Raw genomic sequence first — 27,119 nt, 5'->3', positions numbered from 1 at the left:
TCGAACTGGTACTTGCAATCTTTTAAATTGAAAAGGCAGATCCGTTGGAATCATGGGAATGAGAGGAATAAGAACAGCCTCACCCTCAAAAGGCCCGGTCAAGATTGTGGCCTCTATTACGTTTTCCATTGCTTTTTTTTTTACGGCAAGTCGCGTGCCATTGCAAACCTTTCGTGGGTTTATGTTACGTAACAGTATTATTGGTACGCTTATTTTTAGCTGTAGCACGTGTGGTGGAAACCCTGAAAGATCCATGGAATGTAAAAATTCAGATGGGTAATTAACCGCCTCATTTGGTTCCAAAACTGTGTCGACTGACTTGTAAAGGACTGCCTGGTCTCGAATCCTGGTCAAAACAATATTGCTGATTTCGTGGACGTCTATATTTTTGGGTGCAAGAATCGCTCTTTCACTTAGCCATTTATTATTTTTATAATTGTTTAGAATATTCGGAAATACTTTTTCAATTAATTCATTTTTGGATGTCACTAAATTACAGAATTCAGCAGGTAGTTGTACACGTCCTGAAATTGAGTCTACTGGGAGCTTTACTTTTCCAATTGCCAGCAATTGATCTGAAAATGTTTGACGAGAGTCATCGTTTTGTAATCGGACACGCATATTTGTAGTTAATTTTAATGTCTTTACGTGTGCCCATAAATTAGAATTTTTCAGGCAAGCATTCATTTCGTCTGCAGGGGTTGATCTAGGTATTATAGGTAATGTTCGCCTGAAATCTCCCGCAAGCAATATTAATGTGCTGCCAAAGGGTTTCGAATTCCCTCGCAAATCTTTCAAACATTAATCCAGAGCCTCGAGCGATTTTTTGTGTGCCATTGTGCACTCGTCCCAAATAATAAGTTTGCATTGTTGCAATATTTTACCTATCGCAAATGATTTGGAAATATTGCACGTGGGAGTTTCTGTAGAATGCAAATTCAGAGGCAATTTCAAAGCGGAATGAGCAGTTCTTTCACCAGTCAGCAACGTTGCGGCTATTCCGGACGACGCAATTGCCAACGCTATATCATTTTTTGATCGAATTGATGCCAGAATCAGTTTTATCACAAACGTTTTACCAGTACCTCCTGGCGCATCCAAAAAGAAAATTTCTCCAACGTTGTTATCGACACAATGCATTATCGTATCATAAATGTCTTTTTGTTCTGACCTTAACTTGGAAATGTTATTTTGTACATACGACAATATATCGCTTGTACTGTAACTTTGTTCACAATTCAATTCTACACATGTTGAAACAGCAGCGGTACGATTAGGTGAAGGCTTTCCCAAATCCTGAAGAGGTTTGTTTGCCATACATACGCACAAATCTCTATAATAACTAAAGTGTAGTTATAAATTTTTGATATGAAATCGAAAGCCATATCTGACGTCTCTAACCGTTTTTGATGGAGTATATCTTCGGACATTTTCGATTTATATTTTTCCTATAACTCTGTAGGAGTTGAAGGAGAGCAAGTATTTAGTATGATTCCAAACAATGCACGAATTTGACTTGGAGTTGACGTTTCGCACGCGTCATTGATGCAGTTATCCCAGTGTTGGTCATTCTCCAATAAATTCAGAGCTTGGCATGCACTACAGTAAGTGTCATGTATAGTACCGTTTACAGTTCTCAAATACTCAAAGGACGTCAGACCGGGTACATTCACCAAAAGCAGGCGTAGAAAGAAGCATTCATGTTGATTGGGGTGAACGGTGTAGAGTCTTCCTATCGTGGTATCTTTGAAGATGGTAGGTTGGCCGTCGACTGACTTACCCTGTTTTCGACGTTCAAATACTTTTTTTTTAGTATTCCACGTGTAATACGAAGGCACTTCAGTATACAGCAGTTTTTTTTTGCAAAGGAATCATTTTTGCATAGCGAAAAGAAAGCAGTTAACTTTGTATCTGGTGGATTCAGGGCTCTTTGTTGCACGTTGGATTCCGAAAAATAAACACATTGACCATTCTGAAAATGTACCGCTAAGTGAACAACAGCTGGACTTCGTTCATGTATTGGAAATGAAAGAATTCGCCAAACAGCTTCATTACTGCTTATGTATCTTCCAGTCTGATATTGTACGATTTCGTCGATATCTTTGATTTCGGACTGCAAGCCAAAAACTGCCATGTCACTGCCTTTGTTGACGTATTTACATATGTATTTGATTACCTTTACGGAGTTGCAGTATTCAACGTTTATGTGTGCATTAAATGTTTTTGATAATAATGGGGAATATGGAACAACCCACTGGTTATGTACTTCGATGGCGGTACTGTTACGCTTCTTTATTTTTGCTGTTTTACCGCCATCTTCAGTAGATCTTCTTCTATATTGTGGGTAACCATCATTGCCAGTAATTGTGTTGGGTACTAAAAATTGAGGATATTGCTTTGTGCACCTTCCTTTGGCCATGCATGGTGAATTTTCGTTCAATGCACCGCAAGGTCCATGTATCATATTTTTTTTCATCAATATCATATAACCCCTTATCGACATTTTCATCAGGTATTTCAGCGGAAATCACATCATCAATTTCATAAGAAGTAATTTTATAATGTAGCCAGATTAGTATAAGTGCGTGTGGCAATCCTCGTTCTTGCCATTCCATTGAGTACATCCAGCATCGCACTGACCCAAACACTTCAAGTTATACTATGTAGTTTATCAGTGATTTCAATTTTTGCCGGAAGACACGGGCCGTAATGTCATGTCTATGAACCGCCAATTGTCCTTGAAGTAAAAGCTACTGTATCTCGTCACAAGATTGATTACATGTAAATGTAATAAATAAATCTGGACGACCATAGAGACGAACATACGCAATAGCACCTTGAGCATATTCATGCATATGACGGGGACTGCCAGCATATGACAAAGGTAAAATCGTTAATCTTCCAACGTTTTTGGTATTACCGTCATTTACAACTGCATCTCGCAAATGAATGTATTGTTCAGAGCGGAGCCTGGTCGGATTCAGACGGATAAATAGCAAACGTTCTGATTCAATTTTTGCATACATATCAACGATGTATTGCTAAAACAATTGATGGCATTTTAAAATATAATTGTCTTCATCCTGCCGAATCATTAGTCTATAGGAATAATAATGCATTGCACTGCATTTCTTATTCATTTCTTTGTTAGTGGCTGGATTTATCAATTTAATATTAAAGTGATAACCACCGGCTCCATCCTAAAAAATTATAGGATATTGTAGGGCATCGTAGCATCGATGAGTTTCAGCAATTCTTACCAACTGAGCGTTTCACTTATGAAGAATAATATCTCGAGGTAAAAACTGATCACCGATCATAACGATTGCCACTTCGTCGATAGTTGGAGCATTGTATCTACGCACATGTTGGCCAGAAGGCGTTTTGTCAGCGGTAATAACAATTTTATGCGTATCAGTAGGCATCAAATCGATGGCTGTTTTGAGTAGACGCACAAAATTATTATTTTCGTGGAAAAGATTTTGCAATTGGGAAACGATTGTCCTTTCAAAGTCGGGAGAAATTTCGCAACGTGCATTCAATTCAGAATTTCTATCACTGATGAAGTACAACTGTAAAAATTTATGATTCTCGCCTGAGAATGGTAGAAGGGACCCTGCTATATGATAAATTTGCCCTTTTACTTTGAAAGTAGGCATAAATTGATCTGGATTTTCGATTTGGGCACCAAACGAAGGCATTTGGAAACATGAGTTATATTTACTTATTTTTGATAAGAAAAACGCTTAGATTCTGCCGTAGTTCCAGTAAGCAAAGTCTTCAATGACTCTGGGGGTGCAGCCAGTTGAGGAAGTTTAACTTCTCCTGAGGCGTAACACATTCCCATTGTTTCACCTTTAAATTTCAAGTCCTTGCGGTAGGGACAAATTTTAGACATAGTCCCGATTTGAACACATCTACTATAATCATCGACTGGGCTGTACCTGAATGCTATGCGATAATTTTCACGTTGCTCTTGTGATTCCTCGGCACACTTTCTTTTGGCATTATCTTTTGAAGCCGCAAGCCTGTTTTCACGTTGCTCTTGTGATTCCTCGGCACGCCTTCTTTTTCCGCTTTCTCTTTTAGCAGCAAGTCTGGTTTCGCTTTGCTCTGGTAGTTCCTCGACACGCCTTCGTTGACGGAAATTGCACATTCCTAATCTGGCATTATCTCTTGAAGCCGCAAGCCTGTTTTCACGGTACTCTTGGGATTCCTCGGCACGCTTTCTGTTCTTACTTTCTCTATCAGGCGCAAACCTGTTTTTTTGCTGTTCTGGTGATTCCTCGGCACGCTTTCTTTTCTTACTTTCTCTATCAGCAGCAAGTTTTTTGGCATAGACTCTTTTAGCAGCTTCCTCGGCTGTTGCCATCGTAGGTTCTTCAGTCATTTTACAGTTAAACATTTTTACGTCCACGATCTTGTTACAATTAAAAATTTGTCTTTGAACGAATGTCTTAAATACCTTTAATGACGTCATCGTCATAACAAACATGACGACAACTAACTTCATGACGAGATGATGACATGACGTCACTCGACAGACATAACACACATACAACTTATTTTTATATATATACTAGCTGTTGGGGTGGCGCTTCGCGCCACCCCAACACCTAGTTGGTGGGGGCGCTTCGCGCCCCCCCCAAGCCCCCCCGCGCGCGTAAGTCGTTACGCGCCATATTAGTTACGCGCCATTGTAGTTGTGTCCCTATGTCCCACCTGTGAATATAGATAGATATATATATATATATATATATATCTATATATATAAAAATAAGTTGTGGATGGATGTGTGGATGGATGTGTCAGGTGACGTCACCTGAAAAAACTGGATCAGGTCACGTCAAAACTGAAAAAACTAAAAAAGGCAAAAACTACAAAAAAAACTAAAAACTAATAAAAAAAATAAAAAAGCTAAAAAACTAAAAAAACTAAAAAAAGGCAAAAACTACAAAAAAAAACTAAAAAAAAACTGAAAAAACTAAAAAAAGGCAAAAACTACAAAAAAAAACTAAAAACTAATAAAAAAAGTAAAAAAGCTAAAAAACTAAAAAAACTAAAAAAACTAAAAAAAGGTAAAAAACTAAAAAAAATAAAAAATAAAAAAAAACTAAAAAAAAGGAAAAAACTGAAAAATAAGCTAAAATAAAGGTAAAAACCAATAAAAAACTAAAAAAAAAAAGGAAAAAAACTAATAAATGACGACACTCAAAGAGAAAAAAAGGCAAAAACTAATAAATGACGACACTCAAAGAGAAAAAAAGGCAAAAACTACAAAAAAAACTAAAAACTAATAAAAAAAATAAAAAAGCTAAAAAACTAAAAAAAACTAAAAAAAGGCAAAAACTACAAAAAAAACTAAAAACTAATAAAAAAGCTAAAAAACTAAAAAAACTAAAAAAAAGGCAAAAACTACAAAAAAACTAAAAACTAATAAAAAAAATAAAAAAGCTAAAAAACTAAAAAAACTAAAAAAACTAAAAAAAGGTAAAAAACTAAAAAAACTAAAAACTAAAAAAAACTAAAAAAGGTAAAAACTAAAAGAACTAAAAAAGAAAAAAATAAATGACGACACTCAAAGAGAAAGCGACCAGGACAAAAGGAATGTTCGATTAGCAATCAACAAAGCACCGGGACACAGGGAGTATAAAAAAAAGAAAAAAAAAGGAAAAAAATAAAGGAGAAAAACAAAACTAAAAAACGAATGTATATACAGACCGGTACACCGGGATACAAATGACGACCGGGACACAGGGAATATAAATGACGACCGGGACACAGGGACACAACTACAACGGGGACACCGGGGGAAACAGGGGGATATAAATGACGACCGGGACAAAAAAACTAAAAAGAAAAAAAAACTAAAAACTAATAAAAAAACTAAAAAATCTAAAAATCTAAATAAGCTAAAAAAGAAAAAAAAAGGAAAAAAATAAAGGAGAAAAACAAAACTAAAAAACGAATGTATATACAGACCGGGACACCGGGATACAAATGACGACCGGGACCCGGGACACAGGGAATATAAATGACGACCGGGACACAGGGACACAACTACAACGGGGACACCGGGGGAAACAGGGGGATGTAAATGACGACCGGGACACCGGGACAGGGAATGGTCGATTAGCAATCACCATCAACAAAGCTCAAGGGCAATCATTAGAATCATGAGGTATAGATCTGAATACAGATTGTTTTCCCATGGACCATTATATGTTGCATGTTCAAGAGTCGGTAAACCTGACAATCTATTTATATGCAAAGACAATGGGACAGCAAAGAATGTTGTATATTCGCAAGTTTTACGTAGTTAAAACCATATATATATATCTATCTATATTCACAGGTGGGACATAGGGACACAACTACAATGGCGCGTAACTATTATGGCGCGTAACGACTTACGCGCGCGGGGGGGCTTGGGGGGGGCGCGAAGCGCCCCCACCAACTAGGTGTTGGGGTGGCGCGAAGCGCCACCCCAACAGCTAGTATATATATATATATATATATATATATATATATATATATATATATATATATATATATATATATATATATATATTTGTTGATGGTGATTGCTAATCGACCATTCCCTGAGTCACCATCGTCATCTATATATCCCCCTGTGCACCCCGGCGTCCCCTTTGTAGTGTTGTCCCTGTGTCCCGGTCGTCATTTATATTCCCTGTGTCCCGGTCGTCATTTGTGTCCCGGTGTCCCAGTCTGTGATTTCTCTTTGAATGTCCCGGGCGTCATTTATATTCCTCGTGTCCCGGTGTCCCGGTCGTCATTTATATCCCCCTGTGCCCCCCGGCTTCCCCGTTGTAGTTGTGTCATTTATATTCCCTGTGACCCGGTCGTCATCCCGGTATACATTCGTTTTTGAATTGGTATATGATGAAATAAATATTTAATTTTTTCCCTTTTTTTCCTTTTAGTTTTTTTTTATTGGTTTTGACCTTTTTTTTAGGTTTTTTAGTTTTTATCTTTTTTCTTTTTAGTTTTTATTTATATTTTTTTAGTTTTCTTTTTCTCCTTTATTTTTCAGTTTTTTTCCTTTTTTTAGTTTTTTTTTCTTTTTTAGTTCTTTTAGTTTTTACCTTTTTTAGTTTTTTTAGTTTTTTAGATGAAAATTTTTTTTAGTTTTTTCCTTTTTTTCTTTTTAGTTTTTTATTGGTTTTTACCTTTTTTTTAGCTTTTTTAGTTTTTTTTTCGTTTTTTTTCTTCTATTTTTCAGTTTTTTCCTTTTTTTTAGTTTTTTTTTAGTTTTTAGTTTTTTTAGTTTTTTACCTTTTTTTAGTTTTTTAAGTTTTTTAGCTTTTTTATTTTTTTTATTAGTTTTTAGTTTTTTTTTGTAGTTTTTTTTGAAGTTTTCATCTTTTTAGTTTTTTTATTTTTATTTATATTTTTTTAGTTTTCTTTTTCTCCTTTATTTTTCAGTTTTTTTCCTTTTTTTAGTTTTTTTTTTCTTTTTTAGTTCTTTTAGTTTTTACCTTTTTTAGTTTTTTTTAGTTTTTTAGATGAAAATTTTTTTTAGTTTTTTTCCTTTTTTTCTTTTTAGTTTTTTATTGGTTCTCTTCTATTTTTCAGTTTTTTCCTTTGTTTAGTTTTTTTTTCTTTTTTAGTTCTTTTAGTTTTTACCTTTTTTAGTTTTTTTAGTTTTTTAGATGAAAATTTTTTTTAGTTTTTTTCCTTTTTTTCTTTTTAGTTTTTTATTGGTTTTTACCTTTTTTTTAGCTTTTTTAGTTTTTTTCGTTTTTTCTCTTCTATTTTTCAGTTTTTTCCTTTTTTTTAGTTTTTTTTTAGTTTTTAGTTTTTTTAGTTTTTTACCTTTTTTTAGTTTTTTTAGTTTTTTTAGTTTTTTAGCTTTTTTATTTTTTTTTTAGTTTTTAGTTTTTTTTTGTAGTTTTTGCCTTTTTTTAGTTTTTTCAGTTTTTTTTTTAGTTTTTAGTTTTTTACCTTTTTTAGCCTAACATGACGTCACCTGATCCACGATCCACAGATCCACAGACAACTTATTTTTATATATATAGATATAGATAGATAAGAATTGAAAGGTTAATACAATGAATTTACAAGAAAATAATTTATTGAGCAAAACACTTACATTTAGATGGCATTGTCTGGTACATTGGTGTCCACATGGTAATGGAATGTTGCATGGAATATTACATGGAATACTGCAAAAGGTTGAAAAATGGGCGAGTAGTTGCCTGTTTTGGCATTGCAGTTTTATAAAATGACCACAATCTAAAGTATACACTTGTAGTCTAATACACTTGTAGTCTAAACTATCAACAAAGCAGGGTAGCGTGGCTGTGTGGCCACAGGGTAAAGTTTTCTCAACTTTAATTATGCATTTTTCACATTCTTCGAAACATTTCCTAGGACATCGATGCTTCTCAGAGCAGATATATCGGTCACAAGTTTCGTTGCATTGATATTGAAGGTGATCTCGGTCGTCAAAATGACAGATTCTTTGGCATAAATGACCACAGTTCAAAATTGCGTAACATTTTTGCATACAACCTCTATTGGTAACAGCAGCAAAATCACTGGCATTTGTTACTTGAGTTACTGTATCATGAACCTGCAAAAATATTGAAGTAACAGGAACCGACTGTTTTATAGAAAATTTTACGGAATCTTAATATTTATTAAATCTTAGATGTTAATGAAAATGTATTTTCCTTTTTATTTCTTTTGGTTTTAATGAATTTTTTGGGGTTAAGCACTAAAGGTTTGTAAAGCTTGAAAAAAATTATTTTGCATGTATTTTGTAGGTGAAAGGATTTTCTTTAGTATGGAGTCTCAATTGATTGGACAATATAAATTTTCGAGAAAAACTGTCTAGAATATATTATGCATATATAAGGCTTTTCTGGAGTATGAACTCTTAAATGGTAAGATAAGTGGCAACTAGGAGTGAAAGATGAATCGCAAAATTGACATTGCAGTTTAGTATTAAAAAAGAACTGCTTACCACATATCTCGTATATATATGGTTTCTGAATTGTATGAGTTATTATGCGGCAGCATAAATATGAAATTCGAGAAAAGAGTTTAGTGTATATCTTATATTTATACAAAATATTATATGTAAGGGAAATAAGATTTGATAAAAATACTTTAGCCAAAAATTTTCATTCACATGGTTTAAACACTTTTAACCTCATTAGGTCCTCTTTTCCCAAATTATTCCATTTTTGAAGAAGCTGTGTCAATATTCTTTGATCACCAGCTAATTCAAATCTGTCTTCTTTTACTATTTCAGGTGGAGCATCTTGTGCTTGCGTAAAAGTCTAGTCAGGCATTTATTGACGAATTGGCTTCTTAGGATTTATCATTTCTCGTTGGCTTGTGGGACATTCCAGATACCGTATTTGCCTTACCCAAAAATAATGTTGTGAATACGCACTCTTAGGTTTAAACTATACATTTTCAAGTTTTCCCTCGTTTATATTTGACGGAGTTGAAAAGGAGTAGAATAGTGACCAATACGAAGACTTCCTTCCTTTTGGATCTGTTATTCCTTTGTTTGAGTTTTCCTTTAATAAGCTCAGCTTTCAAAAGATTTGCGAGTGGGGTATTTACAAATTTACAAAACAACGGTGAAGATGAAAAGGTAAAGGATAGTATGAAATATTCAGTTACTACTGAGGTTTGTCGCTCCTTACTTACAGTTGTTTATCATGAATGTCATTAGTTATGTTCATAATCTTGGCTGTAATGGCCATTTTCTTAATTTTAATTTTGTGAAGAATATACAATATATATTCCTTGAAGTATCACTTGTTTTAATAAGCCAAAAACGATGCTGTGGCGATAAAAAGTCTTCAAGGTGTCACCTCTACCCCTGTTTATAACAAAGAAACAATTATTGACTTTATACCTGATTGTCTTTAGTTTCACGTAGTTCTTTACATTTACAAATTCTTTTTGAGAAAGAAAAAGGTTTTTAGAATAAATAATTAATGTTTTCAATTGACCCTATTTTTCTTCTTTAGATGTATTATAAGGGAATAATGCAATAGTTGCTACAAAAAAAGGTTAATTGAATACTAGGTTGAGCTTAGGGAAAATTATAGCACGGTAGACTAGATTTTTGCTTAGTGGTCCTAATTCATAATATAAAAGAAATGAGGACAACAGACTTTCTTTACACGAGGTGTAAATACGGTGTTAGAAGTTTTTTGAAAGGAAAGTGAAATTACGAATTTCAGTTTGGCAAGTAGAAGTTATAAAGTACGAGGGGGCTAAAGTGTTAGTAAAATATACTTTAGTGATAAGGGGAAACTTTCAATAATTAATCAAGATTTGATTGTTTTACTTGTGGTTTTCCTTATTTTATCGATCTATTTATTCTGTTTGTATCAAATTTAAAAAATATTTTCAATACCATATATTGGAAATCTGGGAATGGCTTAACGCATAAGTGACAATGTTTTCCACACTAATTTGATAAGACATTACAGTATCCTCCAAAAATTAGAAAACAGATCGTTCTGTTCAAAGTCGTATTTAACCTGAACGTTTATTTTTGCTTAGCTCTTTATTTTTTTCTTTAAGAAACATTACCTGATTTTTAGAATCCTCGAAGGATTCACTCAAGTCAACATATTCTTGAACTTTATAACATGGCTTAGTGATGCTATGCAGGCATTTTGGGAAAACCTGCTTAACTTCAACAGTACAGATGTGTTTTTGAATATCTGCCCCACATTCTATTCTAGCCTCATGTCCGCAAGGTAATGTAGCTTTGATTGTGACCTCACATTTCATACAATCTTCAGAGCATAATCGGCGACATTGATGATCTTCTTTACATCCTTTGTTTTTCTTTTCACATTTCTTTTTGCAGACGTATTTCTTATGTTCAGGATCGTCCTAAGAATAAATAAAAAAAATAAAATAGAAACAAGAAATATGCGATGGAAATAAAAATGTTAAATTATTCAACTCACCCTTGTTTCCAGGAATACCTAGGGAAACAATAAAAGGACCTGTTTTGTAAGAACCCGTATTATATCCTTCGAAGAACCAAGATATCTCTTACCTGGTAATCATAGCCATTTAGTAATCTTGAATTATTTTGTGAATAGATTATCTTTTTGCACCATGGGGGGGGAGTAAGATGGGTAATTTCGTCAAACAGTAAGAAAACGAAGGAAAAACTCTAACAATATTGAAATGATGAATAATTGTGATAAAATCATCAAAATCATAAAGTTACAGGGGTCAGGCCCTTAAGTCTTGATCTATGTATTATCCAACCCAAAAATTAAAATAATATAAAGACAAAACTATTGAAACGAAGCAAATATATAAGAAGATGAATTAACCCAATAGCCAAAGAAAAAAAAACTAAATAAGAAGCATTAGTAAAGACAATGTTCAGGAACTAAGGCTTCATCGGTATTGAAACAAATTCTTGTGCGTTCAAAGGAATATAAGTTTTCTCAAATCATATTTGGGATAGTGCTAGAAAATGTAAACTGACAATATAAAATATTAAATAAAATACACAGTGAATTAAATATTTTGTAATCGAAAAATATAGAAAGAATAAAATTCTTTGCTTCAAGGCAAAATCAACTTTAATTGAAAGTTTTAACTGTCTGTAATATATAGAATTTCTTGGATCCATCAAAATAACAATAGAAAATAATACCTTGAAACATAAATAGAAACTACACAGCATGAGAGTTTGTTATAGGTTAAATTTTGAATAAGAGCTTAATATGTTCAAGAATGTAACTTAGATAATACTGTGTTCGGAAATAAGAGCTTAATATGTTTGGGAATTTAGTAACGAAAAACCTTCAAATTGAAACATTATACGAAACATTTATAAAATATCAAATAGTAAAATTCATTAAATAATTAAACAACTTCGATTTAAGACGGGGATAAGTGTTTGAATAACCACCAGGTTATTCAGTGTTTGAATACTGCAAACTTTTCGCCTATTGCAGAAATAACTTATTTTTGACTATATTTAATCTTTTCCGTGACCTTTATTCTTATGTACTATTTCATGTTTACTCCTTTATGAATAGCCTAAGAACATGATTTTCTCAAAACCCATAATCCGTCATTCATAAAATGTTTCTTAACAACGTTAAGCTCTCTATCAGTGGGGCCTCACATAGTGTATATAACTATGATGTTCTTCAAGTTATTTTTAAGATGTAGTTAAATTAAGTAAAATATTCATCCAGTTCGTTTGGTTTGGATTTATGGTCAATAAACTAAGTTCGTAATATATTCATTAGTTTCTTAGAAAAGTATCATATATCATATCAACATATCTTCATCTTCAGCTCAGAACAGATATTTTGAACCATCCATGGTTCAGATTCTTACCTGGCCACTGTCAAAAGTGTTGGTCTGACTATTGTCACATTTGCACCAAGATTAATTTAGATGGAACAATCATAGTAGCTAAGGCTTTAGGAAGTTTCTTTTGTAGTTGAAACAAGTAGTATTATTTTTTCTGGTTATTACATCAATTCTTTCCTTTTTGTTGGTCAAAATAAATTTTGCATTGCTTGAGCCAAGTCATTTTTATATTCAACTAGCTGTTGGGGTGGCGCTTTGCGCCACCCCAAAACCTAATGGTTGGGGGTGCTTTGCGCCCCCATAGCACGCGTAAGTTGTTACGCGCCATATCAGTTACGCGCCATTGTAGTTGTGTCCCTGTGTACCACCTACGAATATAGATAGATTTATATATGTGTTTTGAACAACGTAAAACTTGCAAATATACAACATTCTTCGCTGTCCAATTGTCGCTGCATATAAATAGATTGTCAGGTTTACCGACCCTCGAACATGCAACGTAAAATTGTCCATGGGAAAAACAATCAGTATTAAGATCTATACCACATTTTTCTAATGATTGACCTTGAGCTTTGTTGATGGTGATTGCAAATACTAATCGAATTGGGAATTGCAATCTTTTAAATTGAAAAGGCAGATCCGTTGGAATCATGGGAATCAGAGGAATAAGAACAGCCCCACCCTCAAAAGGCCTGGTCAAGATTGTGGCCTCTATTACGTTTTCCATTGTTTTGTTTTTTTTTTACGGCAAGTCGCGTGCCATTGCAATCCTTTGGTGGGTTTATGTTACGTAACAGTATTATTGGTACGCCTATTTTTAGCTGTAGCACGTGTGGTGGAAACCCTGAAAGATCTATGGAATGTAAAAATTCAGATGGATAATTAACCGCCTCATTTGGTTCCAAAACTGTGTCGACTGACTTGTAAAGGACTGCCTGGTCTCGAATCCAGGTCAAAACAATATTGCTGATTTCGTGGACGTCTATATTTTTGGGTGCAAGAATCGCTCTTTCACTTAGCCATTTATTATTTTTATAATTGTTTAGAATATTCGGAAATACTTTTTCAATTAATTCATTTTTGGACGTCACTAAATTACAGAATTCAGCAGGTAGTTGTATACGTCCTGAAATTGAGTCTACTGGGAGCTTTCCGTTTCCAATTGCCAGCAATTGATCTGAAAATGTTTGACGAGAGTCATCGTTTTGTAATCGGACACGCATATTTGTAGTTAATTTTAATGTCTTTACGTGTGCCCATAAATTAGAATTTTTCAGGCAAGCATTCATTTCGTCTGCAGGGGTTGATCTAGGTATTATAGGTAATGTTCGCCTGAAATCTCCCGCAAGCAATATTAATGTGCTGCCAAAGGGTTTCGAATTCCCTCGCAAATCTTTCAAACATTAATCCAGAGCCTCGAGCGATTTTTTTTGTGCCATTGTGCACTCGTCCCAAATAATAAGTTTGCATTGTTGCAATATTTTACCTATCGCAAATGATTTGGAAATATTGCACGTGGGAGTTTCTGTAGAATGCAAATTCAGAGGCAATTTCAAAGCGGAATGAGCAGTTCTTCCACCAGGAAATTCCGGCTATTCCGGACGACGCAATTGCCAACGCTATATCATTTTTTGATGGAATTGATGCCAGAATCAGTTTTATCATAAACGTTTTACCAGTACCTCCTGGCGCATCCAAAAAGAAAATTTCTCCAACGTTGTTATCGACACAATGCATTATCGTATCATAAATGTCTTTTTGTTCTGACCTTAACTTGGAAATGTTATTTTGTACATACGACAATATATCGCTCGTACTGTAACTTTGTTCACAATTCAATTCTACACATGTTGAAACAGCAGCGGTACGATTAGGTGAAGGCATTCCCAAATCCTGAAGAGGTTTGTTTGCCATACATACGCACAAATCTCTATAATAACTAAAGTGTAGTTATAAATTTCTGATATAAAATCGAAAGCCATATCTGACGTCTCTAACCGTTTTTGGTGGAGTATATCTTCGGACATTTTCGATTTATATTTTTCCTATAACTCTGTAGGAGTTGAAGGAGAGCAAGTATTTAGTATGATTCCAAACAATGCACGAATTTGACTTGGAGTTGACGTTTCGCACGCGTCATTGATGCAGTTATCCCAGTGTTGGTCATTCTCCAATAAATTCAGAGCTTGGCATGCACTACGGTAAGTGTCATATATAGTACCGTTTACAGTTCTCAAATACTCAAAGGACGTCGGACCGGGTACATTCACCAAAAGCAAGCGTAGAAAGAAGCATTCATGTTGATTGGGGTGAACGGTGTAGAGTCTTCCTATCGTGGTATCTTTGAAGATGGTAGGTTGGCCGTCGACTGACTTACCCTGTTTTCGACGTTCAAATACTTTTTTTTTAGTATTCCACGTGTAATACGAAGGCACTTCAGTATACAGCAGTTTTTTTGCAAAAGAATCATTTTTGCATAGCGAAAAGAAAGCAGTTAACTTTGTATCTGGTGGATTCAGGGCTCTTTGTTGCACGTTGGATTCCGAAAAATAAACACATTGACCATTCTGAAAATGTACCGCTAAGTGAACAACAGCTGGACTACGTTCATGTATTGGAAATGAAAGAATTCGCCAAACAGCTTCATTACTGCTTATGTATCTTCCAGCCTGATATTGTACGATTTCGTCGATATCTTTGATTTCGGACTGCAAGCCAAAAACTGCCATGTCACTGCCTTTGTTGACGTATTTACATATGTATTTGATTACCTTTACGAAGTTGCAGTATTCAACGTTTATGTGTGCATTAAATGTTTTTGATAATAATGGGGAATATGGAACAACAGACTGGTTATGTACTTCGATGGTGGTACTATTACGCCTTATTATAATTGCTGTTTCACCGCCATCTTCAGTAGATCTTCTTCTATATTGTGGGTAACCATCATTGCTAGTAATTGTGTTGGGTACTAAAAGTTGAGGATATTGCTTTGTGCACCTTCCTTTGGCCATGCATGGTGAATTTTCGTTCAATGCACCGCAAGGTCCATGTATCATATTTTTTACAACAATATCATATAACCCCTTATCGACATTTTCATCAGGTATTTCAGCGGAAATCACATCATCAATTTCATAAAAAGTAATTTTATAATGTAGCCAGATTAGTATATGTGCGTGTGGCAATCCTCGTTCTTGCCATTCCACGGAGTACATCCAGCATCGCACTGACCCAAACACTTCAAGTTTTACTATGTAGTTTATCAGTGATTTCAATTTTTGCCGGAAGACACAGGCCGTAATGTCATGTCTATGAACCGCCAATTGACCTTGAAGTAAAAGCTGCTGAATCTCGTCACAAGATTGATTACATGTAAATGTAATAAATAAATCTGGACGACCATAGAGACGAACATACGCAATAGCACCTTGAGCATATTCATGCATATGACGGGGACTGCCAGCATATGACAAAGGTAAAATCGTTAATCTTCCAACGTTTTTGGTATTACCGTCATTTACAACTGCATCTCGCAACTGAATGTATTGTTCAGAGCGGAGCTTGGTCGGATTCAGACGGATAAATAGCAAACGTTCTGATTCAATTTTTGCATACATATCAACGATGTATTGCTAAAACAATTGATGGCATTTTAAAATATAATTGTCTTCATCCTGCTGAATCATTAGTCTATAGGAATAATAATGCATTGCACTGCATTTCTTATTCATTTCTTTGTTAGTGGCTGGATTTATCAATTTAGTATTTAAGTGATAGCCACCGGCTCCATCCCAAAAAATGATAGGATATTGTAGGGCATCGTAGCATCGATGAGTTTCAGCAATTCTTACCAACTGAGCGTTTCACTTATGAAGAATAATATCTCGAGGTAAAAACTGATCACCGACCATAACGATTGCCACTTCGTCGATAGTTGGAGCATTGTATCTACGCACATGTTGGCCAGAAGGCGTTTTGTCAGCGGTAATAACAATTTTATGCGTATCAGTAGGCATCAAATCGATGGCTGTTTTGAGTAGACGAACAAAATTATTATTTTCGTGGAAAAGATTTTGCAATTGGGAAACGATTGTCCTTTCAACGTCGGGAGAAATTTCGCAACGTGCATTCAATTCAGAATTTCTATCACTGATGAAGTACAACTGTAAAAATTTATGATTCTCGCCTGAGAATGGTAGAAGGGACCCTGCTATATGATAAATTTGCCCTTTTACTTTGAAAGTAGGCATAAATTGATCTGGATTTTCGATTTGGGCACCAAACGAAGGCATTTGGAAACATGAGTTATATTTTCTGATTTTTGATCAAAAACGCTTAGATTCTGCCGTAGTTCCAGTAAGCAAAGTCTTCAATGGCTCTGGGGGTGCAGCCAGTTGAGGAAGTTTAACTTCTCCTGAGGCGTAACACATTCCCATTGTTCCACCTTTAAATTTCAAGTCCTTGCAGTAGGGACAAATTTTAGACATAGTCCCGATTTGAACACATCTACTATAATCATCGACTGGGCTGTACCTGAATGCTATGCGATAATTTTCACGTTGCTCTTGTGATTCCTCGGCACCCTTTCTTTTGGCATTATCTCTTGAAGCCGCAAGCCTGTTTTCACGTTGCTCTTGTGATTCCTCGGCACGCCTTCTTTTTTCGCTTTCTCTTTTAGCATGCAAGTCTGGTTTCGCTTTGCTCTGGTAGTTCCTCGACACGCCTTCGTTGACGGAAATTGCACATTCCTAATCTGGCATTATCTCTTGAAGCCGCAAGCCTGTTTTCACGGTGCTCTTGGGATTCCTCGGCACGCTTTCTGTTCTTACTTTCTCTATCAGGCGCAAGCCTGTTTTCTTGCTGTTCTGGTGATTCCTCGGCACGCTTTCTTTTCTTACTTTCTCTATCAGCAGCAAGTTTTTTGGCATAGACTCTTTTAGCAGCTTCCTCGGCTGTTGCCATCGTAGGTTCTTCAGTCATTTTACAGTTAAACATTTTTCCGTCCACGATCTTGTTACAATTAAAAATTTGTCTTTGAACGAATGTCTTAAATACCTTTAATGACGTCATCGTCATAACAAACATGACGACAACTAACTTCATGACGAGATGATGACATGACGTCACTCGACAGACATAACACACATACAACTTATTTTTATATATATAGATAGATAAGAATTGAAAGGTTAATACAATGAATTTACAAGAAAATAATTTATTGAGCAAAACACTTACATTTAGATGGCATTGTCTGGTACATTGGTGTCCACATGGTAATGGAATATTGCATGGAATATTACATGGAATACTGCAAAAGGTTGAAAAATGGGCGAGTAGTTGCCTGTTTTGGCATTGCAGTTTTATAAAATGACCACAATCTAAAGTATACACTTGTAGTCTAATACACTTGTAGTCTAAACTATCAACAAAGCAGGGTAGCGTGGCTGTGTGGCCACAGGGTAAATTTTTCTCAACTTTAATTATGCATTTTTCACATTCTTCGAAACATTTCCTAGGACATCGATGCTTCTCAGAGCAGATATATCGGTCACAAGTTTTGTTGCATTGATATTGAAGGTGATCTCGGTCGTCAAAATGACAGATTCTTTGGCATAAATGACCACAGTTCAAAATTGCGTAACATTTTTGCATACAACCTCCATTGGTAACAGCAGCAAAATCACAGGCATTTGTTACTTGAGTTACTGTATCATGAACCTGCAAAAATATTGAAGTAACAGGAACCGACTGTTTTATAGAAAATTTTACGGAATCTTAATATTTATTAAATCTTAGATGTTAATGAAAATGTATTTTCCTTGTTATATCTTTTGGTTTTAATTAATGTTTTGGGGTTAAGCACTAACGGTTTGTAAAGCTTGAAAAAAATTATTTTGCATGTATTTTGTAGGTGAAAGGATTTTCTTTAGTATGGACTCTCAATTGATTGGACAATATAAATTTTCGAAAAAAACTGTCTAGAATATATTATGTATCTATAAGGCTTTTCTGGAGTATGAACTCTTAAATGGTAAGATAAGTGGCAACTAGGAGTGAAAGATGAATCGCAAAATTAACGTTGCAGTTAATTCAAAGCTATCTTCTTTTACTAAATTGTTTATTTTTGGTTTGAATTAGTATGGAATCAAGTGCAATGATGGTGCCATCTGCTTTTGATAATTCCAGCAACCCTTCAATTATTTCGGGTGGGGCATCATGTGCTTGCCTAAAAATCTAGTCAGCGATTTGTAAATTCAATTGGCAAACTGGCTTCTTAGGCTTTATCTTTCCTTGCAGGTTTGTGGGGCATCCCAGATATCTTATCTGCCTTACCCAATCTTAATGTTGTGAATGTGTGCTCCTAGGTATAAACTATAGATTTTCAAATTTTCCCTCGTTTGTATTTGACGAAGTGGAAAAGGAGCAGAATTGTGACCAATAGGAAGACATCCTTCCTTTTGGATCTGTTATTCTTTTGTTTGAGTTTTCCTTTAATAAGCTGAGAGGGATGAATTTTGGTATTGAGCTTTCAAAAGATTTGCGAGTGGGGTTTGCAAATATCAAATATGGAAATTTGGGGATAGGAAAAGTAAAACAGTTAAAAATAAATGTTTTGGAGAGTTCTTAGTTGCAACAACGGTGAAGATGAGAAGGTAAAGGATATTATGAAATATTCAGTTACTACTGAGGTTTGTCGCTCTTTACTTACAGTTGGTTATCATGAATTTCATTAGTTCTTTTCACAATCTTGGCTGTAATAGCAATTTTCTTAATTTTAATTATGTGAAGTATACAATATATATTCCTTGAAGTATCAACTGTTTTAATAAGCCAAAAACGATGCTGTGGCGATAAAAAGTCTTCAAGGTGTCACCTCTACCCCTGTTTATAACAAAGAAATAATTATTGGCTTTATACCTGATTGTCTTTAGTTTCACGTAGTTCTTTACATTTACAAATTCTTTTTTAGAAAGAAAAAAGTTTTTAGATTAAATATTTTATGTTTTCAGTTGACCCTATTTCTTCTTTTTTAAATGTATTATAAGGGAAAAATACAAGAGTTGCTAAAAAAAAAGGTTGCTAACTGACATAAATATTCTTTGATTATCAGTTAGTTCAAAGCTGTCTTCTTTTACTAAAGTTTTATTGTTTTTTTCTTCTGGTTCGAATGAGTATGGAGTCAAGTGCAATGATGGTGCTATCTGCTTTTGATAATTCTAACAGCCCTTCAATTATTTCGGGTGGAGCATCTTGTACTTGTGTAAAAGTCTAGTCAGCCATTTGTAAATTCGATTGACAAATTGTATTCTTAGGATTTATCATTCCTTGTTATTGTGGACATTCTCGATTGACAAATTGAATTTTTAGGATTTATCATTCCTTTTAGGATTGTGGACATTCCAGATATCGTATTCGCCTTACCCAATCTTTATTTGGTAAATGTGTACTCCTATATATAAACTACAAATTTTCAAATTCTCCCTCGTTTATAATTGAAGGAGATGAAAGGAAACAGAATAGTGACCAATAAGATGACTTCCCTCCTTTTGGACCTGTTATTCCTTTCTTTGAGTTTTCCTTATAGTTAATTAATAAGCTGAGAGGGTTGAATTTCGTTATTGAGCTTTCAAAAGATTTGCCTGTGGGGTATTTGAAAATATCAAATCTGAAAGTGTTTAAAATACATTTTTTTTTTAATTTGGTGATAAGAAAAGTAAAAAAGCAAAAAATAAATGTTTTGTAAAGATCTTAGATACAAAAACGGTGAAATCGAGAAGGTAAAGGATTTTATGAAAATCCCAATAATCTAAATTTGCAAGCAAAAAATAGAAATTTTGGGTAAAATTATTTAAGCTTTTTCTAATATTATGATGGTAAGAAAATGCTGTAGGGTCTCAAAAGGTTTGGAGGCAATAAAGCAAAAAATATTATATGACTTTTCCGCTTAATATTAACTTTCATGGACGTAATCCGTAAAAGATACGTACAACAAACAGTTATGTGGCAACCTGTCAACTGAAATCCTCTAGGCAACTAAATGAATAACAACCCTAATCACCAATACTCAACTGTAAGCACTGCTTACTTAAAATCACCTGAAGGTGTGCCAAATTCCAAAATTACTCTTCCTTTTTTTTTCTCTGAGTACTAATTCAAATAATTTTTGCATTTTTGAAAAGATAAAATTTTGTGCTTGCAATTGACTTCAACTACTCTTTGCTGTCCTGTATTTTCCAGGGTTAGCAGGTGGCGACTATCCGACAATTTATTCAGAACGTCTTAAGTATTAATCCTACTAGCCTCTAATGTCACTCACATCTCGTGAAACTCTAAGGATAAGTAAATCGGATTGGCAGATAGGCAGTGTTGGAATGCTAAAACGCATTCTAAAGTACACAGATTAAATTCTTTGTCATCGGTTACTTTGTAAACGACTAAAACTCATTAAATTAATTTCATTGTCTTCGAAGAGTTTTGCTAGACAAAGAGGAAGAAAAAGATTTGTTTTTTATTTTACTTTTTAACAAAGTGAATCCAATTACCTGACAAACCAGGTCCAATTGATTCCCAATTTCATTCATGTTATTTAAAGTGGTGTAAATTCTATTCCATAGCTCGGATTGTGACTTCAAGCACTCCATGTTACCAATTATATAAAGTCCGTGTTTGGCACGAGAAAGGACAGCACATACCCTGTTTAATGATAATAGAAAACCTATATTGGAGTCTTTATTTGACCTAACCAGGGACAGAATAATGATGTCGTCCTTCTCACCCAGATAGTTGGCAACCACTGATATTCTTATTTGGCTCAGGTTTTCAAAGGATTTCTTTTGCAGCTATAAGAAAAACACAAATATTACATATATTACATGTAAAACAATAGTTAGACAATACAAAATCAAATGTAATAAATTAAGAGCCAACGCGTATTGAAGTAAAGCCAAAACAGTGTAGGCTATTCCAATGATCTAAAGGTTCTTGCTTTTCTATCCCAGCAATAATGAAAAAGAATTGAAAACTAGGGTAGCAGAAACCTATTTTTTTTAAAAGTAATAATATTGATATCATTGTTTGTTAATGATTTTATAGATTTTATTTTATAATTATAATTCATAAATTTTAATAGATAAATAAAAGGTGACGCATACACCGCTTATTGTCGATAAGAAACCTTTATTCGAGTCTTTGTTTGACCTAACCAGGCAAAGAATAATGATACCATTCTCATCTTCTTGGTGATTACCAAGCTATGATATCTTAATTTCGGTCTAGGTTTTGGAGGATTCTTTTCGCTTCTAAAAAAATAAAATAATAAATAAAAACAGATGTTTGTTAGAAATGATTTGACAATCTAAAAACAGCATTAAACAATAGAGTTATTGATAATTTCATTACATAATCATTAAACAATTAAGGAGTTATTCTATTATTGAATAATGTAATTCTATTAATTACAGAACTAGAAATACCAATCCAATTGCTTCTGAGCACAAACTGTAGCCAAAGAGGAATTAAAGTTTAATTTATGATACTAATACAATCAATGTAATATTATAACAATAATATAATAATATTATTATAATAATGTATTATAATATAATACAATCAAATTTTTGATGAAATTTTCTATTATCAAATATTTATCAAGTTGAAAGTTACCAATCGACAGCTACGAGCCAGCGAAAATTTGCATGCTTTATGCCAGTAATATTGACAAGACTCATATTGTAAAATTTAACCTATCAAAGTGCCCTGTTGTGGAAATTTTAATGATTTATGTTTTTTGGGTTTTATGACTTCGAATGAAAATTTTACCCTTCGAGGCTTGTGAAAGATATTTTTTTAAATAGATATATTATCTAAAAAAAATTGTTTTAACAGGCATATTTAAATTTAATTAAATTTGAATTTACACATTTGAAATCAGCAGAACAAGTTGATTATTTTATATATTTATTGATATCAAAATTCCTTCTTTTAGGGTTTTTAGAATTCACATTAAAATCTAAATAGCGGAAATTAGTTTTTTTTTGAGGATTCAGATCACAAATAAATGCCTTTTTTCGCACGGGGTGATCATAAGCCAATTGTTTTGGAAAATCAAGTGAAGGATCAACTAAAAGAAAATCCAGAATTATAGAGCTCTTCTTAGACAGCTAAGGGATTTTGCCACAGCAAAGTGGCATTTCCTGCTATTTTGTGGTAAAATATCATCACAATGAGGGTTAAGTTGCTTTAGGTGGAAAATTTTGAGACAGCCAAAAGATTCAATCAATCAAAACTGTACATTTAGCCTCCCATTTTTGGAAGCAGTAACGTTCTGTGGTGGTGTCCTAAAGATTGTCCCTACTAAAAGACGACAAATATAGAACTACATTTTAAAGCTTCAGTTAGAAAATATATTTCGATTGATTTTTTTTTATTTTGAAGAAGGACTAGTGGGCTTACATTGATAGAGGAGAAGTTTTCCCGATGCTCCAAATATAGCGTTTATGCTTGTTACACCTTTTGCCTGAATTTTCAGTTAAATGCCTTTTATTCTCTTTTCATAATTTATCATCCTCCTTTAAGATCTTTCTTTCTTTTTTCCTTTCTTCAGGAGAATCGTTTTATGTTTTTTTATGAATAAACTGATTTTATAAGAGTAAAGAACTAAAGCCCACACTATGACTCCAGCTCAGGGCAAAGACTCATTTATGGATGAATTTCATCTGCCCATTATATTATAAAAGTCAGGTGTTTAACTCCCTAGTGTAATTAGTCCCAGATTGAAAAAAATTTGATAACCAAACATATTCTAAAGATTAGTAAGAATTTTTAATCTTGTGTTTTTTGGGTCTTTCTTATGCTGTCAAGAAATACTAAGATTTTATTTCAGGACTTGTTTCATGGCCTAGGGTGAGGTTATTTGACTTAAAATTGCAACTTTATTGTTGAACAGCCAATGTCCTAATCTATATAGCCAATTTAATCGAAATAAGTGTCTTTTGATTCGCTATTTTTTGCCACTGTAACACAAATTGATTATTTTCTTCAGCAAGAGAATTGGGGTTCCTGGGATTTGATAAAGTATGCGAAGGCCTGTTTTGACTCGTCAAGATTAGCAGAGTTTGGACCGTTGAGAGAGTTAATGAAGTTCATGAAAATCTTGAAGTTGGTCGGCGAGAGGCCTGGGGAGAAAGGAGGGTATGGCAAAGGATAGCACTTAATTTGCTTAATTTTTGTGAACAGTGAATTCGTGAAGCATACGAATGCTCGTTGTTGCGGTGCAGGATCTCTGCTCTTCTGTTGACCAGTGCCGGCTGTTGCTGACATAATTTTTGGAACATTTCATCGATATACTTATAATAGGACTCTGCAGTGATGGTTGGGTCTGGCTGACGAAATTTGTAGTATATCACACCAGTCACTGACCACCACGCAGTAACAATGGTCTCTTTTGATGGGTATTTTTGTTTGGAAAGCACCTGGGAGGCTCATAAGTATCTAATTAGTCCTAAACGTCTACTGTTGTCATATAAGATCTAATGTTCACCAAACGTGACAATCCGATCTAACAACAAACCGCTTTTCTTGCGCAAAAGCAAAGAAGAACAGACATCAAAATATGAAAGTTTCTTTCGGCAATTCTTATAGCGCCCCAACTTCTGAAGCTTGTTGACACTCGTAAGGTGCTTTAAACCATCAAAAATCAAATTGGAGCAGAACCCCAGTCATCCCAAGCATTGTGATGAATCATTCTCGACCAGAATCCTCAAATGTTCGCCTGGAATTACTCGGGCTTGACCATTTCGGGACTAATCTTTCAAATCCAAATCTCAAGAACCAGGTTTTACCAATCAGTGTCAAAGAGTGTGTTCATTAACACTGGCTTTCCCAAATGCCTGATTAATTCTTCGGACTTTTTTAGCAGCAGTTTGATTCAGTTAGAATTGGTTAAAAAGTTGGTCTAAAATCGCTGAACAACATTTCATAGTAATAAGCTGAAAATGGGCAAATAGTAAGAAGTTTTATATCCTATAGAATATAAAACTTTCTATCGTTTAATTTATGCGTCAACGCAAAAGATTAAATATATATTAAGATGTAGAGCTACAAAAATAGAATCCATTACAACGGACAAAATTTTTGAAACAGCCAAAAGTTTTTCGGTGCCTTATTTCAGTTAAGACGAAAAAAGCATTTGACGCTTAGAGTTTCTTATGTTGCGTCATTTATGATGATAGTTCTCGCCTGTCTGCACAGAACTGTAATTTTCTTCAACTAGCATTTATACATAAAAAAGAAAGCTATTGTAGTTCTGGAGTACACAAGAGCTTATTAGAGAGATAGGACGGAGTATGGCTTATGTTCCAAGACTTTTGCTTTTATAAAGTTTCAATAGTGTAAAAAAGAAAAATTCAGAAAAAAAAGATAAAATTTGAGTTAAACAAATTTTTATTTTAGAAAATCAAAGAAAGAAGTAGAGAGTTAAAAGAGAAGCCTGACTGAGTGTGTGAGGGCTGTTCCTAGGGTAACATGCCCATATAAAAAGGTAAAGGACGCGGCACTAGACCCTTAAGGTCCAAACCGGCGGTGCTGATCTCCCTCTCAAGACCCTTCAGCCAGGAAATACAATGGGGGATGGGGACCAGCCATCTTGTGCTTTGGCACACCCTTCGTGTTTACCTTCCCTAGATTTCTCCAGGTACCCATTTAGAGCTGGGTCGACTCTAGCTGAGCATACAGAGTCACGCCACTGACCCCCGTCCCAAACCAAATAATTGGGTCCACTAGGATTAAAGGATCCTAAATCCGGCGCACCAATCCACTCAGCTAGGGCATGCCAATATGAATAAAAAAAATCATGCATTCAATAATTTTCATGTTCTAGAGCATTCTTAAGCCAAAAATAAATTCCTTCAACAACGACAAAGGGTTTGGCTTACCTCAAAACTTGTCAAGAGCCTTCACTTGCTTCCAAAGGCAGCGTAATAGTGTTGCTTAAGTCAAGAGCGAAGTCGGTATTATTTATTCATAGCAATGTACTATTGATTTATTTTCTTGTTTTTTTTTTTAGACCAGAGCATTCGTACAGAAGAAGTTGTCGTACAAGAAAGCCTCTTTTAGTTGGAAATCAAGGAGGGCAGTGCTCTTTTTAATAGCCAAAAGTGGTTGGAGGGTAACCAGCCCACCTCCAATTCCCAACATTTCACCAAACACATCCAGTCAAAATTTTTGATGACCATCTTCTTCAACGTAGTTCAAAGGTCCACAAATCATGTCTTTGATAATGATCACCCCAACAACCCTCAGGGCTAGGGTTGTAAGTTGTGCCCTGAAGACATATAAAGTTTGTATAAAAAGGGTGGTCATACAAGATTCGGAAGTATGGCCATCGTTGCCATAAACAAATCCAGTCAAAATTTTCAGTTCAGCTTAGTCGAAAGGTCCAGATATTATGTTTTTGAGGATGAATGACACCACCTCTCCTGAGAGCCCTCAGGGCAAGGTTTGTAAAATATGCCCTGGGGGCATATAAGGTTTTTATAGAAAATGTGGTTGTATAAGTTTCTGAGAGGGCTTATTAGACTGGTAATCAGAAGTTCTCGCACCCTTTTTAAGATTCAAAGTAATTGAAGGGCAACTACCCTCCCAAGCTAATCATCGCCTCAAACACATCCAATGAAAATTTTCCTGTAAACATTTTGTTCAGCGCAGTTGAAAGGTCCTGAAAGTATGTCTTTGAGGACAACATCCCCCCCAAAGCCAACAGGGCAATGGTTGTAAGTTATGCCCTGGGGGTATATAAATTTTTTATAGAATAGTGGTCGTATAAGCTTCGGGAGAGGTTTATTGGATTGATAATCATAAGTTCTAGTGCCCTTTTTAAGAGTCAAAGGGATCGAAGGGTATCTATCCCCCACGTCCATCATCCCTCCAACACATCCAACGAAAATTCTGAGGTAGGCATTTTGTCCAGTGTAGTTGAAAGGTCTGACAATTGTGTATTTGAAGATGACATCCCCCCAGTAGCCTCAAGGTAAGGACTGTAACTTATGCCCGGGGGCATACAAGGTTGAATTGGAAAGGGCGGTGGCGTGAGCTTGTGAGGAGGCTTATTGGATAGGATATCAGAAAATAGACTGCCCTTTTTAAGAGTCAAAATGATCAGAGGGAAACTAGTCCCCGCACCTTAAGGTCTATTTTCCTGAAATACATCCGATGGAAATTTTGAGGAAATTTAAGTGGGGTGACTATAACAAATAAGTGCCCAAGGCCTTTTGGGCTGATACAACCCCCAAGTGTCTGGGGGCACGGATTGCAAGTTATGCCCCAGGGGAAGATAAGCTTTTTGTGAAAGAGATGGTATTGTGAACTTTAGAGGATGCTCATTTGATTGGAACTGTATGGTTCTAATGTTATTGTTTTATAGAGTCATAAGTGATGGAGGGTAGATAGCCCCCTTCCCTAGCATCTTCTTTTCCTCAAACACTTCGGGTCAAAATTATGAGATACCCATTTTTTTCACAATAATCTATGGAGCACAGAACAATGGCTTCAGGGTTGACACAACCCTCAAAAGCCCAGGGTTAAGGGTTGTAAGTTAAACCCCGCGCATAAAAGTTTCTAATGGAACGGATGGTCGTATAAACTTCAGATTGGATGTGGCTCATTTTTATTAAAGTGAAAATTTTAGGGAAAGTTTAAAGGGGGTTTTAATTAACGGTAAAAACTCTAAACATGCAGGGTTTCAAAAGGGCATACACACAATATCA

The 27,119-nt window shown here is 34.8% G+C and overlaps 1 protein-coding gene across 6 annotated transcripts in view; it reads right to left on the bottom strand.

Annotated features, from left to right (window-relative positions):
* The window catches only part of LOC136031433 (uncharacterized), a 509,032-nt gene that overhangs the window by 394,861 nt on the left and 87,052 nt on the right, over positions 1 to 27,119 (bottom strand). For 5 of the 6 annotated variants that reach the window (XM_065711007.1, XM_065711011.1, XM_065711006.1 and 2 more), the window contains exons 7-10: positions 20,901 to 21,197; positions 17,593 to 18,075; positions 10,588 to 10,896; positions 8,117 to 8,599 (exon numbers count right to left, since the gene is read on the bottom strand). In XM_065711007.1, coding sequence (XP_065567079.1) covers positions 8,117 to 8,599; positions 10,588 to 10,896; positions 17,593 to 18,075; positions 20,901 to 21,197 — 1,572 coding nt within the window. The remainder of the gene's footprint in view (positions 1 to 8,116; positions 8,600 to 10,587; positions 10,897 to 17,592; positions 18,076 to 20,900; positions 21,198 to 27,119) is intronic. The other variant, XM_065711010.1, reaches the window with a different exon arrangement.

Source organism: Artemia franciscana, chromosome 9, assembly GCF_032884065.1.
Source record: "Artemia franciscana chromosome 9, ASM3288406v1, whole genome shotgun sequence".
Taxonomy (NCBI): Eukaryota; Metazoa; Arthropoda; class Branchiopoda; order Anostraca; family Artemiidae; genus Artemia; species Artemia franciscana.
The sequence above is the reverse complement of the archived record's forward strand: the minus strand, read 5'-3'. Positions and strand labels throughout refer to the sequence as shown.